General features: G+C 49.1%; 7 protein-coding genes across 7 annotated transcripts; 5 read left to right on the top strand and 2 right to left on the bottom strand.

The window, feature by feature from the left end:
* Positions 1-194: 194 nt before the first annotated feature.
* On the bottom strand, positions 195-1,274 carry LCP9604111_8647 (uncharacterized protein; the record flags this gene model as incomplete). The annotated part of the gene is made up of 2 exons (XM_039076813.1): positions 195-1,136; positions 1,221-1,274. The coding sequence occupies 2 exons, from the start codon at positions 1,272-1,274 to the stop codon at positions 195-197; spliced, it is 996 nt and encodes a 331-aa protein (XP_038925391.1).
* Positions 1,275-2,005: 731 nt separating this feature from the next.
* LCP9604111_8646 (uncharacterized protein) lies at positions 2,006-3,079 on the top strand (the record flags this gene model as incomplete). Its single annotated transcript, XM_039076812.1, has 5 exons — positions 2,006-2,042; positions 2,141-2,428; positions 2,536-2,610; positions 2,666-2,767; positions 2,874-3,079. The coding sequence occupies 5 exons, from the start codon at positions 2,006-2,008 to the stop codon at positions 3,077-3,079; spliced, it is 708 nt and encodes a 235-aa protein (XP_038925390.1).
* Positions 3,080-3,398: 319 nt separating this feature from the next.
* Positions 3,399-5,390, top strand: LCP9604111_8645 (NRAMP family metal ion transporter; the record flags this gene model as incomplete). Its single annotated transcript, XM_039076811.1, has 4 exons — positions 3,399-3,831; positions 3,896-4,134; positions 4,196-4,470; positions 4,523-5,390. The coding sequence occupies 4 exons, from the start codon at positions 3,399-3,401 to the stop codon at positions 5,388-5,390; spliced, it is 1,815 nt and encodes a 604-aa protein (XP_038925389.1).
* A 539-nt stretch (positions 5,391-5,929) lies between these two features.
* On the bottom strand, positions 5,930-6,769 carry LCP9604111_8644 (DODA-type extradiol aromatic ring-opening family dioxygenase; the record flags this gene model as incomplete). The annotated part of the gene is made up of 1 exon (XM_039076810.1): positions 5,930-6,769. The coding sequence occupies one exon, from the start codon at positions 6,767-6,769 to the stop codon at positions 5,930-5,932; it is 840 nt and encodes a 279-aa protein (XP_038925388.1).
* Positions 6,770-7,197: 428 nt separating this feature from the next.
* Positions 7,198-8,837, top strand: LCP9604111_8643 (Zn(II)2Cys6 transcription factor; the record flags this gene model as incomplete). Its single annotated transcript, XM_039076809.1, has 5 exons — positions 7,198-7,295; positions 7,346-7,775; positions 7,956-8,389; positions 8,437-8,735; positions 8,785-8,837. 5 exons carry the CDS (start codon positions 7,198-7,200, stop codon positions 8,835-8,837), a joined length of 1,314 nt encoding a protein of 437 aa, XP_038925387.1.
* A 2,366-nt stretch (positions 8,838-11,203) lies between these two features.
* LCP9604111_8642 (uncharacterized protein) lies at positions 11,204-11,595 on the top strand (the record flags this gene model as incomplete). Its single annotated transcript, XM_039076808.1, has 3 exons — positions 11,204-11,248; positions 11,307-11,360; positions 11,443-11,595. 3 exons carry the CDS (start codon positions 11,204-11,206, stop codon positions 11,593-11,595), a joined length of 252 nt encoding a protein of 83 aa, XP_038925386.1.
* Positions 11,596-11,721: 126 nt separating this feature from the next.
* Positions 11,722-14,756, top strand: LCP9604111_8641 (uncharacterized protein; the record flags this gene model as incomplete). Its single annotated transcript, XM_039076807.1, has 4 exons — positions 11,722-11,978; positions 12,147-13,101; positions 13,154-14,601; positions 14,669-14,756. 4 exons carry the CDS (start codon positions 11,722-11,724, stop codon positions 14,754-14,756), a joined length of 2,748 nt encoding a protein of 915 aa, XP_038925385.1.
* Positions 14,757-15,340: the final 584 nt, after the last annotated feature.

Genomic DNA, 15,340 nt, shown 5'->3' with positions numbered 1-15,340 from the left:
TTAGGAGTATGTGGTGACACAAATATTCACCTCTTGTATACTGACCATGGCAATTTAAAGTTACAGGCGAGATCGGAGCTCACGGCAATTGCTAAGAAACACTCGTATGATCCAAAACGTGGCTTCATGATCTTTCAGATATCAGCAATATTATGAGCGTCTTGTTGCACGGCGGTGTAACGGACATGAACATATCAAGAAGATGAGGAATGCACCGAGTTCCCAGTACCCGGCCTAAATTGCACCAGCTGCTGAGCACCTTCAGCCTGCCTCCTATCCCAACTCGCAATAAGAACATTGAGCAGCTCATTGGCGACACCTAACAACAAGAAAATCGCAATAACCTGTCCAAACGTCCATCCTTTCTCTTCGGGGTCGAGGTTATTCCGATGGATAGTCTGCTCCAGCGACACAATCAAGTATATGCAGAACGAACAATACGCGACCTTGTTCAGCGTAAAGTTGAGCAGCGCCTGGCCATGCAGCCTCTCGGGTGGCTCGGGATGATCCTGGTAAATAGGATGATTAACCTCCATAAACCAATTCATCCAGCCTCTCTTCTGGCCCTCAATCCTGTTTCCAGCGTCGGGATGCCGTCTTCGGTACGCAGCGTACCCACACAGACACGGTAAGATACAAGTGAAAACAAGAGCATAGCCAGCTACAACCGCACCCAATGTTCCGAGAATGATATACCGGAATACGGGAGACGTAGCTTTGATGCTAACTCCAAAGACCACATAAACCGTGTCCTTGTTGCACAGGGGCTGGCTGCCAAATTGCGGCGCCGTCACCCAAACATAGACATTCAAAGCGAGGAAAGCCGCCAAAACCAAAATCTGGATGGCGGAGAAGAAATATAGCCGCCATGGACCGAGACCTTCATACCGGCCTTTGCTCACCAAATCCATGCCAAGTATGGCGAGAAGGTGCACGACACATATCGCGTGGAAGAGTGTTAGGTCGCCCCGCACTGTCTGGTAAATCGCTGTGCAGAGGAGGGCTAGGCCTTGCAAGCCGAGGGCGGAGCACACGCCTCGCGAGAACTCTTCTTGGTCTTCGCCTGGGGCAAATACGCGGAGTAGATAGCTAACGATCGACCCGCCTAGGCAGAGGGTGTAAATCGATATACGGATCTGCAGGTGATGGTTTAGCTGGGTGTTCTTTTGCTCACGGTAGGAGCTAAATGGAGGAGAATGACGGCATGAGAAATGACTTACTCCGGCCCCAGATACATCGGGGTTAGCCTGGATGATACATGCTGTTGAACTCATCCTGGGTGGCACACAAAGATCGTTGCAATGATTATTCAAGCGAAACGATCTGAGCGGAGGGGGGAGACGCTCTATATCTTAGTCTCGGTTCAAGCATACATTATCGCTTTCACGTTCTTCGAGTCTCTCTCGCTGTGCATGACGAAAGAGTGAGAAAAAGGAAAAAAGCATTTGCCCGGACACGTAGGTGGCTAAGCAGTAGCCCTGCGCCACGAACTCCTGCGATGACCAGCCCAAATCATCATTCTTCAAGGGATTGAATACGGGAAGGCAGCGGCTGAGCCCACCAAGATGTTCTTAGTCGCACTGGGATTGGGTCGCCTTCGGATGCCCCATGGGGTGCCCGCACGGCTTACTGCAGGAACCGCTAGGACTCATTGGGAACGCCAGGGACTTAGTTTCGGCAAATGAGCCTCTTGATTGGTCAATCTGGAATTGTATCATCAAATTACTGCAGCCCTTCGTTTAATGCTTCGTGATATACCTGTTTCGGTGAGAGACGGGACCTAAAACTTTTCAGCCTCTTATAACATCATTCACATGACCCCGCGAGGCTTTTGGCAGCGAGGAATGGGGGAGCTTGCCTATCTATCAGGTCTTGGCTAAGAAGTTGGATTTTCTTATAAGACATCCACTCTCATTCTGTTCTCCAGGCATATATCTTGACTTGTGTGAATCGTTACTGCTTCTATTTCAGTATATGAATCTGGTTTTTTCTGACAATTCTCACCATGGATATGGACGAGCTCAATCATCCTGCTATTAACAGTAAGTGTCATGTTTTGGACCCAGAGGAAATCAGAATGACTTCCTACATGTGACTTCATCATGCCTCCACTCAATACTTACCATGTCCCTTACTCTAGTATGGACGTTCTTCGCCTTGGCTGTGCTAGACATTGCAGTAAACGCTGCCGCCGGTCCAGCTGCAGTGGCGACCGCCGCGCATGTCAATGGGAGCCCACTGACAGCGAGAGCACTACAACTCGGTGCGCTCGCTGGAGTCACTAAATCAGGGGTGTTAGCATTTATCGAATTCGCAGGGTACGCGGGCTTGCCAACGCCCGCGTGGATACTGTTGGCTCTGGTGGCAAGTGGCTTTGGAACTTGTGTCCTGGTCACGGCGGAGATTAGCAATTTGGTTCTTGGAGAAAGTGAGTGGAAACCCGTCCACTGAAGCACTGTTCAGCTAGAGCTCTGTGCGGCTCACGTTGGCGGTCATTATCATGACCCATCTAGTCATTGTACTAACGATATATAGCACCAAGCGCATTGCTTATTGCGGCTGTTGTCGCTGCTATTCCCCTCTCGGGAGAATGTATGGGGATATATCAATGTAAGTCTTTTCTCCTCGCTTGCAGCTCCGTTGCTAATCTTTTCCTGTCCTTCAGCGGCTGGGGGGCTATATGGTGGCAAACCTCAGACACAACTTTGTGTTATGGGGTTCAATGCCTTGGGAGGATACGTCTTTGCTCGTATGGCACATAACGGAGGTTCGTTGCCGTCTCTCCTACATCATGAAAGCTTCGGGGTCGCTCTCTTCGCTGCTCCTGTTGGATCGGTTGAATGATTTAACTAATACTTAACTTGAACCTGCAGGCTACGATGTCTGCCCTTACAGTGTTGCTGCCGCAGCTGGGGCTGTTTACGGTGTCATCACCGGCTTCTTCCATGTCATCCTTGGTTGTCTAGCCGGATTCACCCACTATGAAAGCACAAATGGGGAATATGAGATACGGAATGTATTTGGGGTTGCGCGAGGGTATAATCCCAATTGGGCACGAAATGTCGGGCATGGAGTCTGACACCGAAGTAATCCCGGCTATCTTCTGGTGCTGTCTGTCTCCATTGACTGTATTGAGCTAGGTGCCTCTAAAAATAGGGCTCAGAAAGAATAGAAGAGAAACAAAATCGGAGATCAATCCACCCTCCGGGGAAAGTCGGTACAAACCAGCCGCTGTGGGGGGAAAACTTCATTCGGGTTCCTTTTTCTGCTGCCTATACGGAGTACCGCTGGAGCCATAAATTTTATTTCCGCGTCTCCCCAACATTCATCCGACACCCCGTCTCAAGTATTATCAATCGTAGACCAACAAGTCATATTCTGCGGCAGTTGTCAACGGAATGAACAAGACATCCCACACCGAGGAGCCCCTCGAGGGTGACGGCTACAACCAAAGCCCGAACCCAAACTCCAGTGACCTGACCACCAACGAGGACTTCAACGGCCTCGTCAACATTCGGGCCGTTCGAGAAAGCGACACTAACGCAGTGTCAAATGCGGCCTCGAATGTCCCAGGTCAAATAGCCAGTGATGCTCCTACCGAAAGCGACGGCCACGGCAAGGCCACCTACCGGCTGGCTCAGCGATCAATTGATCGCGGCCAGTCCACTGAGGGTGGTCTGCAGACACCTGCAGCCGCCCACCCCTCGGGTTCTCCTCCAGCTTCAGCTGGTGGTGACGCCGACCCGGGCACGCTGATCCAGCGCGCCCGGAAGATGCTCGCTACCTTTGGCTCCTTCATCGGGCCGGGCTTTATGATTTCGGTTGCGTACAGTATGTCCAGAATGCTGTCGTCCCGCAACCTTCCCCTTCACCTCACTTACATGCCTGCACCTAGTTGATCCGGGCAATTACTCGACCGACATTGCCGCAGGAGCCTCGTACCGCTTCCGTCTATTGTTCATCGTTCTCCTGTCCAACTTGTTTGCTATTTTCCTCCAGAGCCTGGCAATCAAGCTCGGCACCGTCAGTGGTCTGAACCTCGCCGAGGCATGTCGCGCGTTTCTCCCGCGCTGGCTCAACTACATCCTGTACGCCTTTGCCGAGGCTGCCATTATTGCCACCGATATAGCAGAGGTAGACCCCTGATTCACTCCCCGTTTTGTATATTGTGCGTCTACAAGTGCTAACTGACCAGGTGATTGGATTTGCCATTGCATTGAACCTTCTGATCCCTAAGGTACCGCTGGTCGCAGGATGCGCTATTTCCATCCTCGATGTCATGGTAACCCTGTTTTTCTACCACCCGGAAGGGTCTATGAAGGGTCTACGGTACTTTGAAATGTTTATCATTTGCTTGGTTCTCGCCGTGGTCGTGTGTTTTTGCATCCAAATGTCTATGATCCATGGCGCTACCCCGGGGGAGGTTTTCAAGGGTTATATTCCGTCAAAATATCTCATCGAGTCGGAAGCGTGAGTCCAAAATTCCCCGCTGTCCCCTTATCTCACTCTCATGCTTTTCCAGTATCTATCAGGCCTGTGGAATTCTTGGCGCAACAGTCATGCCTCACAGTCTGTACCTAGGGTCGGGAATTGTTCAACCCCGCCTACGCGAATACGATGAGCGAAGTAGGCTTTTGCCTCGTCAGCTCGCGTCGGGATATACCGTTCTAGATGATGGTATCGACAACGGCTACTATGTCCCGTCCTTAGGCGCAATTAAGCACTCGCTGACAGTATCGATTCTCGAGCTGGCCATTTCGCTCTTCACGTTCGCCCTCTTTGTCAACTCCGCCATTCTCATCGTTGCTGGTGCCGCGCTATATCAAAACCCACTTGCCCTCGAGGCCGACATCTTTGGTATTCACGATCTGCTTTCCAAGTCCATTTCGCCCGCGGCAGGTATCATATTCGCTCTGGCATTGTTGCTGTCGGGAGTATCAGCAGGAATCGTCTGCACCATCGCCGGCCAGATGGTCAGCGAGGGCGCGCTGAACTGGAAGATGAAGCCGTGGCTACGCCGCCTCATAACCCGCACCATCAGTATCACACCGAGCATCGTCATCGCGGGAGCCGTGGGTCGCGAAGGGCTTAATGCAGCACTCAATGGGTCGCAAGTAGCGCTGAGTATCATACTTCCATTTGTTACCGCGCCGCTGATCTACTTTACCTGCCGCGATAAATACATGACGGCCTATCCCGGCAAAGCGCGCTGGCGCATGGCGGGCAGGGATGACGAGAGCGATGCGGACCAGGTAATTGGAGAGGGAGCCGAGCTCGAACCCGAAGGTGTCAAGATGACCAACTCGTGGTACACAATGATTCTAGCCGTCTTGATTTGGCTCTTCATGTCAATCATGAACGTGGCTAATCTAGTGTTCCTCGGCAAGTAAGTGCCACGCTGCCGTAGTTTAGCTCGGTGAGGGGCAGCTGCGGGAGGGTCACTGACCGAAGGAGGGGAATATCCATGTGGCATTTCCGTTATCATCCAAATCGAAGTTCGGGCCTTGCGCACTTTATTTTCATTGAAAATGAGTATAAGCCTGTACTTCGTGGGAAGAGCAATCAATAGAGGAATAGGTTCATGGATGGAATTCGGGAAGGAGGTGAGAAAGGATAGAAGTGTTTGTCATAAGAAATACATGTAGCTATCTGCAATGTCTCTGTCTTTAGCCGTCGTATCCAGGTAGTACCTCCATGTATTCAATCCACACAGTAGGGCGCTGATAATGGAAAGTGCCCAAGGGAGTGAATGAGCTATCATGCAATGCTTCGCAACTAGCCAGATCAAAAATCGATCAGCGTGTATGGAAACAAAATACAGAGATTATTAATGAAAAGGCGAAATTCATAATTCCTATAGGTAACAAGAAGTGATTACACAAGAATGACACTTCGTCTGAAGGTCGACCTTCAGACTGAGTGACCTCCTTTACCACCTATAAAAACTCATTGGAGCTCCCTTGTACTCATACATATCAAATCTCACTCCGGCAATGTCCCCTCCACTTCCCGCCGCAACCATGAAAGGCATTAGATGCTCTGAACAGTTGGTCAAATGAGCAGTATGACTAGCAGGGAGTTCCCTCCATCCAAGAAGCGCCACTTCTCTCTGGGAAGAATCAGGAATGGATGCCGCATTCTTCAAAAAATTTTCGAATCGTTCCGTGCCTGCTGGCACAGGCTCATTTGTAAAGAATGCCTTTGCGATAGCCTCGAAGTCATGGTACGACCCGCCGCTCCCAACAATGGCGTAGCCGGCATTCCGGAAACACTCCACTGCCTGTCCCAGCTTGATGTTCTTCTCTGTTGAATCTTGTTCATCGTGTCCTTTCAGAATGGACATCTGGACGATTGGGATATCGGCCTGCGGTCGTAGAAGGATCATTGGGACGTAGACAGCATGGTCAAATCCACGCTGAAGATCCAAAGTAGGACTAAATCCACATTCTTTCAGTCGGTTGGCAACTTCTGTAGCCAACTTCGCATTTCCAGGTGCCGGATATTGGAATTCAAACGCCGCCGGCGGGAGCCTATCCCGCATATCTTCATAATCGTAGAAGATACCAGGATTATCGCCACCCGATATATGCGGAGTCTCGGTCTCCCAATGAGCCGAAAAAAGGAGGATTCCCTTGACACCGTCGAGCTTGCTTCCGTGACGGCGGAGGAGTTGTCTGTAGGATTCCTGTTCGGGGTCCAAGAGCGGAAACGGCCCTGTACCGTGGGATATGAAAAGGGATGGAGCACAAGGCACGTCGGAAACACTCATGTTTCTTGGGGGTAGGCAAAGTTTGGGAAATCCGATGATGAGGTTTGGCAAAGAACTAATGGGCGTATACGGAGTAGCGAGCATACTTATAGCTGACGATCTATTGTCTTTTAATAAGACCGAACACCGAACACCGAGTACCACACTGAGATTTATGATTGAAATTGATAAGCAGCCTAAGGGACCTAGGGAATTGTATAATATTGAAGGATTCATACAATATAGCCCATCACATACTTCATTTGCCAAGGGAAGCTAGTCCGACACTAGCGGACTAGCGCAACAAGAGTCTGGTTCTGCCAGTATTGCTCTCACCGCTTTATATTGTACTTGTCCCTAATAGGCCAAACTATTATCCACTACTTACTGGCGTTTTCATGAATCCACGCTCCTTAAGCTCCCGCCCATTCAAGAGTATTTTTGCTATTATGCAAGTAGGCAGTGCTGCTCCAAACGCCTGTTTCTTGTGTCATTCTCAGAAACGCAAATGTGATCGGCAAATTCCGGGCTGCAGCCGTTGTGTCAGGTAAATAATGGATTCAACCTTGTTCGGAGCAATTGGCTAAATTGGCGAAGCAATAACGTTCCATGTCAGTACACATCTTGTGCTACTCAGGAAAATCCTAGCCATCAGCCTCTACAACCTATCACTTGCACTCAAGATCATGACCATTGGAGCTTAGTTATTCACAAATCACTTTACTACCTTGATCAACCCTACATCGGCACCTGCAGGAAGAAGAGCATCGACATTGGTTTCACTTCCTACATGTTTGACATCTTGGCAAGCCTGAATCTTCGATTAGAAAATGTTATAGGTTGCTACGAACGATGCATGCACCAATGGCTTCCCTTTATTCATCCCATCTTCTTGGCACAAAGAGTTGCATCACTGCGAGATGAGCCCTGTGCCGAGTTGGCTTCCCTTATTCTCCATATTTTGCTGGTGAATCCGCCAAATGTCCCAGAACTGTCTCAGCTTACTGAAATCATACCCCTATATGTGGTATGCAAAAAGATTTTCTCGCTCCTACATACATATCGACAAGATCATTTAGCCACTATGCAGTCAGGATTACTGCTAGCTATATATGAGCAAGGAAGTGGATTGCACTCTGATTCATATACAACGCTATCTTGCTGTGTCAATTTGGGATTCGCTACTGGGTTGCATCGGCTCCGCCAGAACTCCTCTGTTTTTGAAGAAGAGAGGAAGCGTGTGTGGTGGTCGATTTACTTGCTCGACAGACTCTTCTATCACTTTGATGAGAGTTCTGGACGAACCTTGCTCGTTCAGAGCTCTCAGAGCGGGCATGAACTTCCTGTTGATGATGAGCTATGGAGCAATCATACTGGGGTTGGTCCCTGGGATCCGGAAATAAAGCTGCTCTCTGACGCAATGGGAACAACCATTCCAGGTTTTGCTCAGCAGATAGAGGCTGTCTATTTTCTGGAGCAAGTCGTACAATTAACCGAGATTCATCCCGTCTCCATGATGGAAATGACAGACTATGATTTCTGGAGAATTGAGTCATTGATTCGAAAACATACGGTCGACGTTTTGAATAGCTCTGGAAAGGATTGGGAGCGACCATACAGAGCGATAATTATCCTTCTTCTGTGAGTCACCCCTTGGTCATATCTTTCTTTAATGCTAATGGAAGTAGAGCTCTCATTGAACTTCATAAGAAGCGGCTGATGTGCCTTGGTAGCGTCCCAGGCAGACAGAATAATGTCCGGGAGTCGTCTATAGCAGCTCTAGAAATGGCGTTGAACATCACTCGTGACATTACATGTATGGACGACATTCTCAGCATAAGCAAAATGCCTTTGGCGGCCGTCTTTTTACTTCAGAAGGCTGGAACGGTAGCTGCCTGGCTGGAAAAGCATTTCAACCACATGACCGAGGTATTGCAACCGGTAACTGAATCATTGGAACGAGCAAGCAAGCGGTGGATAATCGCAAGTCAGCTAGATGCCTTCATCTCGAGATGCTTGAAGACTAACTCTTCTAGGTCGGATTTCAAGAGAGCTTTCCGCGGTCGGTGGAATTTCCATGAACGTCTAGTCGCCTTTGAAATGCCGTATTAATCTCTTTTCGTTTAGCTTGTCGATCAACTATGGCAATTTACTGCCTCGCTTCACGGCGAAAGGTATGTTCGTGGTGTTCATGTTGCCCTCGATGTTGAAATTGTCGAATGACATGGTCGCAGGCTCACAGAGTAAATGGGACCAGTAGTTACTAGTAGTTAGCATTGGGCTACTATAATATTACCGATATTTTGCCCTTGAATTATATCTTACTGTTTACTGGTCTCTTAGCTCACAGGGCAAAAATAATTAGTACGGATAGTAATAAGGACACACTAAGTGTCGAACACCAATGGTGGAATAGACTTAGAAGACCTTATAACAGTTCAAACCCCGCCCAGTTCATCATCACGTTGTATGAATCTCACTCTCAATGATCGAACGGCAGTGCTTGTGGTCGTCGATGTGAAGCATTAGCCTTTCGAATTGATTTAGATCATTCGACGCAATCCAATGTCTTCACAGGGGAACTTTCAGAACGAGTATATCGGTGTTAGGATGCCAGTTAGTTAAGTGTTTTGACTGTAAATTTTGCTTGAGCCCTCGTCGGGATCCTCCAGATCATCAGAACCGGCGAACAGATGCCCCATAAAAAACCTTTGAGGTGGCTAGGATAATCCCATCGCCTTTGTCTGCAGTGGGTCCAGCCGTATGCACAAACCTTGTCGAATGCTCAACCACTGTGGATGAAGCTGGAAAATGCGACGAGTCTGAATTAGTGATCAAAGAGAGGGAGCACGAAGGATTTTAAAGGGAAGCGCCGAGGCCGAGGTTTGCTCACCGCCATACCTATAATGCGTACGTGCCAGATATTGCATCCAATATGTTGCATATCTAGAGATGTGCATACAGCAAGGGCCCCTGAAACAGCGTAAATGCAGCATCGAGACATCTAGCCAGCCGTTGGACCCGGACACTCCCAACTACTTCTAATGATAGAACAGCAGTGGCTGGGATTTAAGTATTTGAATGTGAGACAGCTTCAAAGGTTGAGACATGGTCTAGACTGGAAGGGAGTGGATCAAACGGGTGTGCATAAGCCAACTTTTCTTTGACGTGCAGGTGGACTGAGACAACAGTTTAGCGCTGTGTACTCCGTACTCCGTATGGTACATCCTCCGTCCTGTCAACTCAGTCTGTGACAGCTATGGTGGACCCCTGGAGTAGCCCTATGTTGTACGCATCTTAGAACCCTTAATTTCATACAATAGATCAAGCCACCTCATATAAATATTTCCATTTGTCGGGATGGTAACATTTAGTCTAATTTCAATGTTACCACATATTGTACCAGTGAAACAATTATCTCCTTAGGGTGTAACAAAGAGCGAGTCCGAGCAGTCGCATCAACGCCCTGAATAAACCCTGTAGATCGATAAGGGGTTGACACAATAATTGTATAACCTAATAGTACTCCGTATTCTCGGCCCTAACGTCAAATAAGAGTAGTGTGTGATTACTGCTAGGCCGTTATTCACAACACGGGGGATTGTATGTTGTATGTAGACAGTAGAGTTGGATCCTTGGGTCCTAAGCTGAAGCAAGGAACATATGGTTGTCCAATCAATTCCAGCCGCGGAAAGAATCCATATGAATTGCAGTAAGTAGTAATGTCTTTCTAGGTGGGGTCTTCAGTGCTAACCCTCATATCGGTGGACTGGACTCCGTACGGGGTCTTCCAAACAAAGTACAATAATCACATTGGCCAACTTCCTGATGTGACACGATGCAGGAACAGGTGCTTTAGGCCGGGCGCTTAGCCCGTTGAAGCAACACATTCCGGCCCCACGCGCTGGCCCGAGTGTCTGGCGAGACGCTGTGTTGATCGACGTCTCACTTTGATTGGACATACCGTAGTTAGCGTGTTGGATTGTGCACGTTCTTCTGGCAGGGTATGGCCTTGGGTTTTCCACAAAATTGAGAAGCTTGTACGAGAGAGGGAAGGGGAAAAGGGGTATCTCCACTGTCTTCGGAGGGCCCCTTAATATACTGCAGACAATTATATTGAGTTTCCATAGTCCGTTGAAGTTATATACAAGCCGTATGAAATACACAACTCTAATATAAATGTAGCCTCCTAATAGTGAAAACTTCAGATACGCAGAGTAGTTACTGAGTAGATTGTATAGGGCTACCAAGTCAAACATCAAAGTAGACATAAAGTACTTGGAGGTATCTTTTCAAGAGAAAGATAAGGAAAGTGACATAAAAGTACATTCCCGGTACTTCCCACAGCCCTGAAAGGCTACCCCTGAATCGCCAAGCATTCACCCGGGCTAACCTCTCCCTCTCCTCTCCTCTCCACGACTCAAGGGGGTTCTTTGTGTCACTTGACACTATTGAATGTTCTATTTTCATATTTCAAACCTTATCACCGTGCTCCATATAGTACTATACAACATATACTCCGTACAGAGTACATTGTATATTATACACATCTTACCAGGTCCGGACTATCAAGGACGTCAAGCGTATCGCCACGCTGCATGGTACATACGAAGTAGGTTCTCAAGCGATGTCGATCCTATCGGCCAAAGCATCATTGTATGATATTCGTACCAATTGAATTGATGCACATCCAGACCCACGCCAGCCCCCCTTGTGCTCCACCCACGCTTACTCGTCCCGAAGCCAGCGCTACTGAAATGGAGAACCCACGGGCGGTTTGCGCCAATCGCCCGGGGTTGTCGTGTACCAAGACTTTCTCCTTTTCTCCCATTTCCCTTCTCGTCTGATATCCTCCTAGAATAATCCTTACCCTTTTGGTCGTCTCATTGGCGCTTGCCATTCTCTTTCCCGTGCTTATCAGCATGAACGGCTGTCGATCCATGGCTATTTTTTGATACGGACCAGGGTGTTTCATGGCGTCTCCTCTAGAGTTTGGCGGCTCTCCCGCCCATTCAGAGAGCTTCTCTAGTCCTAACCCCCCTCCAACTACTCCTCCAGTCCGAACGAAACCTCTCCCGCATAATGATGGTCCAGTGACTTCGGGCCCTGATCATCCCTCCTCTCCCATTTCGTTCGAGGGAGATAAACCCATTTCGATTCCCACTGCACCACTCTCCCCTTTGTCGGTGGATGGAGACTCATATATATCGGTGCCAAAGAACTCTAATAGGTACGCGACCAGCATGACCCCGGTTTTTCCTCTCCCGCGTTTTTCGGCAGACCCTCCTTTTTTCTCCCCCGGGCTACCTACCGATCAAGCATGATATGGCCTACACATGCTATTCCGTTTCTCCAAAGTCTGGAAGACTAATCGCGTGCCTCTGTCCCAACTCTCTAGATATTCGCGAGGACGGAACGATTCTCAACCCCTATACATCGATACCGCTGCATCCCGCCACGGTTCCGCCTCGTACTTAAGATCGGTGCTTGAGGACGACGACGACGACGACGACGACGAAGACGAGGGTTCCAACTACTTTGACGAAGAGTACGAACATCAGTTCATGAATGGAACCCCTCTGCACAGTCGTCTAGATAGCGAACCATTCATCCCGATCCTCAGATCCCCTCCTCTAACGAAACGATCGTCACGACGGGCAACGAGTATGGCATTACACATGTCTATGAACAGACCACCTCCACTACATTTCAAAGTAGACTCGCGTGCGGTATCAATGTCAATGGGTGCGGGAGATCCAAGGAACCCCAGAACCCCTGGGAACAAGATCAGCTCCTTCTTCGGCTGGAAGGGGAATAATACATCTCCCGGAGGTGAATCATCGAGCACCGAGATCTCCGACTCCGGTCGATCAGCAACACATTTCCCTATGCCACCATTAGCAAACGTTCCTTTCAACCCCGGCTCTCCATACGATCCCAAGACCAATGGATATGGTCATCCAGCGCGGACCTCAATGGGGTCTTCAAGTTTAAAGGAAAATATATTTATATCCAAGATCGCAGACATTGAGAATGAATTACGAGAGATAAGCTCCGAACTAGCGAGATCTATCCGCCGGGAAATGGATCTGGAGGATCTAGTCGAACGGCTACAATTAGAAGGTCCGGACATCAATCGACGGACAAGTGACTATTTCTCAGACTCGGGTAATAGCTCTGTTCGCTATGCATCAGATGCTGGGAAGAGCGAAGATATCGAAAAGATTCGCCGAGCTGCAGACCAAGAACGAGCACAACTCAAGGTCGAATTATCGCAGAAGTTACAGGAGGAGCGGTCTCAGCGCTTGGCATCAGAATCGCATGTTCAAATCTTGGAATCTCAAGTTCAACAGGTACGGCTGACAAACTATGGCGCAAATGTGACCAACTGCTAACCTTCATTAGCTTCGACGCGACAGAACGGATACGTCTGATTTGTCGTCGAAAACCAAGGAACTCGAGACCGCATTGGAAAACACCAAGCGGAAGCTGCTTGAAGAGCGGCAATCCAAAGATAACTTTGAGGACCTACTTACTGCCATGCGGGTAGAGTTGGAACAATTGCGAAATGATCGAGATCAACTTCGAGATGACAACAGGCTCATTGAGGAAATTGAAGCTTTAAAAATCGAGAATGCTTCTTTGGCTCAGCTACAGGGTGGTCGATTCGCTTCAATCGCTGAGGAAGGGGCCTCACCCAGAAACTCGGCATTTGGAGTGAGACGATCGAGCTCCGTTGCACGCAAGCCCAGCAGCTTAGCTCACTCAGGTGGACTTTCTCGATCCAACTCCGTGAATAATAACAGCGGTGGTAAATCACCAGAAACACGTGAATCATTGGTTGACAAGGTCCACGATATCGAGGTTCAACGCGATGTCCTCCACCGGACATTGCGGAGCCTCCTCGATCGCCAGGCATACCAGGCCCGCGAGTACGAGAAGCGCACTCGTCTGCTCGAGATGGAGCTTGCTCGAGCGCAGCAATCGGGTCAGCCACGGAAATTAGGCTATGAGAGAGATGTGCGCAACCTGCGTGACGAGGTGAATCATCTTCGCATGCGCGCTGAGGATGCTCTAGATGGCAAGTGGCAATGCGAGAAGAACCTCGCTGGTCTCAAGATGGACTTGGACCGTGCCGAGCAGGAGACCAGCTCTCTGCGCGCTCTTCTTGTGGAGGACACTGCCGCTGGTGCAGAGTTGATGACCGGCCAAGAAGGCTTTGCTGAGGTCGCGACCACATCATCTTCCCTGCAATCTGCATTCCAGAAATTGCAAGCAGATCAAGCGGAGGCTAAGGCAGGTGTTGCGGATTCGGAGGAGCTCGCTTCCTCCCTTATTCGAATTGAGACACTGGGCAGCAAAGTCCATTACCAGCTTCAGACCAATACTTCTCTGCATTCCCGTCTAGCAACAGCCATTGATAAAGGTGACAAAGATCAGCAGCTCTCCGTTGAACGGATCAACATTCTGCAGAACCACATGAGAGAGCTGGAGGAAGTTCTTTTGGTTGCCCAAAACCACACGGAAGAAGAGATGGGCAAGCATGAGGACGAGCTCCGTTTGCTGAAGGAAAGCCAGCATGCGCAGCTCACTCGGATGATGAATGGCGGCCGTAACACACTTGTCCTCTCCCCGCGGCCGCCCAACGCACCATTCGATGCTCGCTCGCCGCGCCTGGACCAGACCACCAGCGGTGAGGGTGTACCCTTGACCCAGGTTGTCCAATCCGAAATCCTCGAGCGACGAGTCAAGGATCTCGAGAAGCTCCTCCGTGATGCGGATATGGAGATGGAGCAAGTGGTTGGACGTATGAACCGCACGCAGATCGATGTGGCTCAGCTTCAAACTGACAGGTATGTAACTTGTGTTTTATCTCATGGTTATCTCTTTTCATCCCATCTTTACTAACTCATCCGGCAGAGATGACGCTCTCCGCCAAACCCGCCAACTCCTTGCCGAGATCCAAGCTGAGCGTGACGCCCTCAGAGGGCTCATCGATGCTCTGTAAATTTGTCAAATCTCGCGCTTTGCCCTTTCCTACTGTCTTACTATACCATGTCTGCATATGCATTTGTGCTCCCATCGCCCGCGATGGTAGAGTACAATATATTGGAGTTAGCCCGGAGTCCCGGGTTTTTATTTTGGTTCATCTTAGATCATGCGCGTGGCACCGCGCTGGCCTCTTCACCAATTTGGGCTTGGAGCGTTTTGTCTTTTACATTCACGAACTCGTGGTTGACTGTTGTTGGTCGCGCTTGTATATAGAAAGCGTCTCTTTTCAGGTAAATATCTAATCTACTGTACAGTATCATTTATAATGAATCTAATATTCATGAAACATACCGAGATTAGCTGAGAGCAATGTATAAGTGAAGCTATAGATCCAAGTATGTTGTGCTCCGTACGGAGTAGAGCATCTCTTCACATGTGAAGTTTGTTTGGTTTGCATCCTCTGGGTGCCACAACTTAGACACCCAAGCTTAAACATCGCATTCGCTTCTTGGCCTACCATTCATCATTGATTGCATCGGAATATATACCTTCAGAAATAACATCTCCTAGTCTCCGCTGCAGCTGACCTTTAACACACCT

The sequence above is a fragment of the Penicillium roqueforti genome (assembly GCF_015533775.1).
Source record: "Penicillium roqueforti strain LCP96 04111 chromosome Unknown scaffold_35, whole genome shotgun sequence".
Lineage (NCBI taxonomy): Eukaryota > Fungi > Ascomycota > Eurotiomycetes > Eurotiales > Aspergillaceae > Penicillium > Penicillium roqueforti.
Note: the sequence above shows the minus strand (reverse complement) of the source record. Positions and strands in the feature narration are given on the sequence as shown.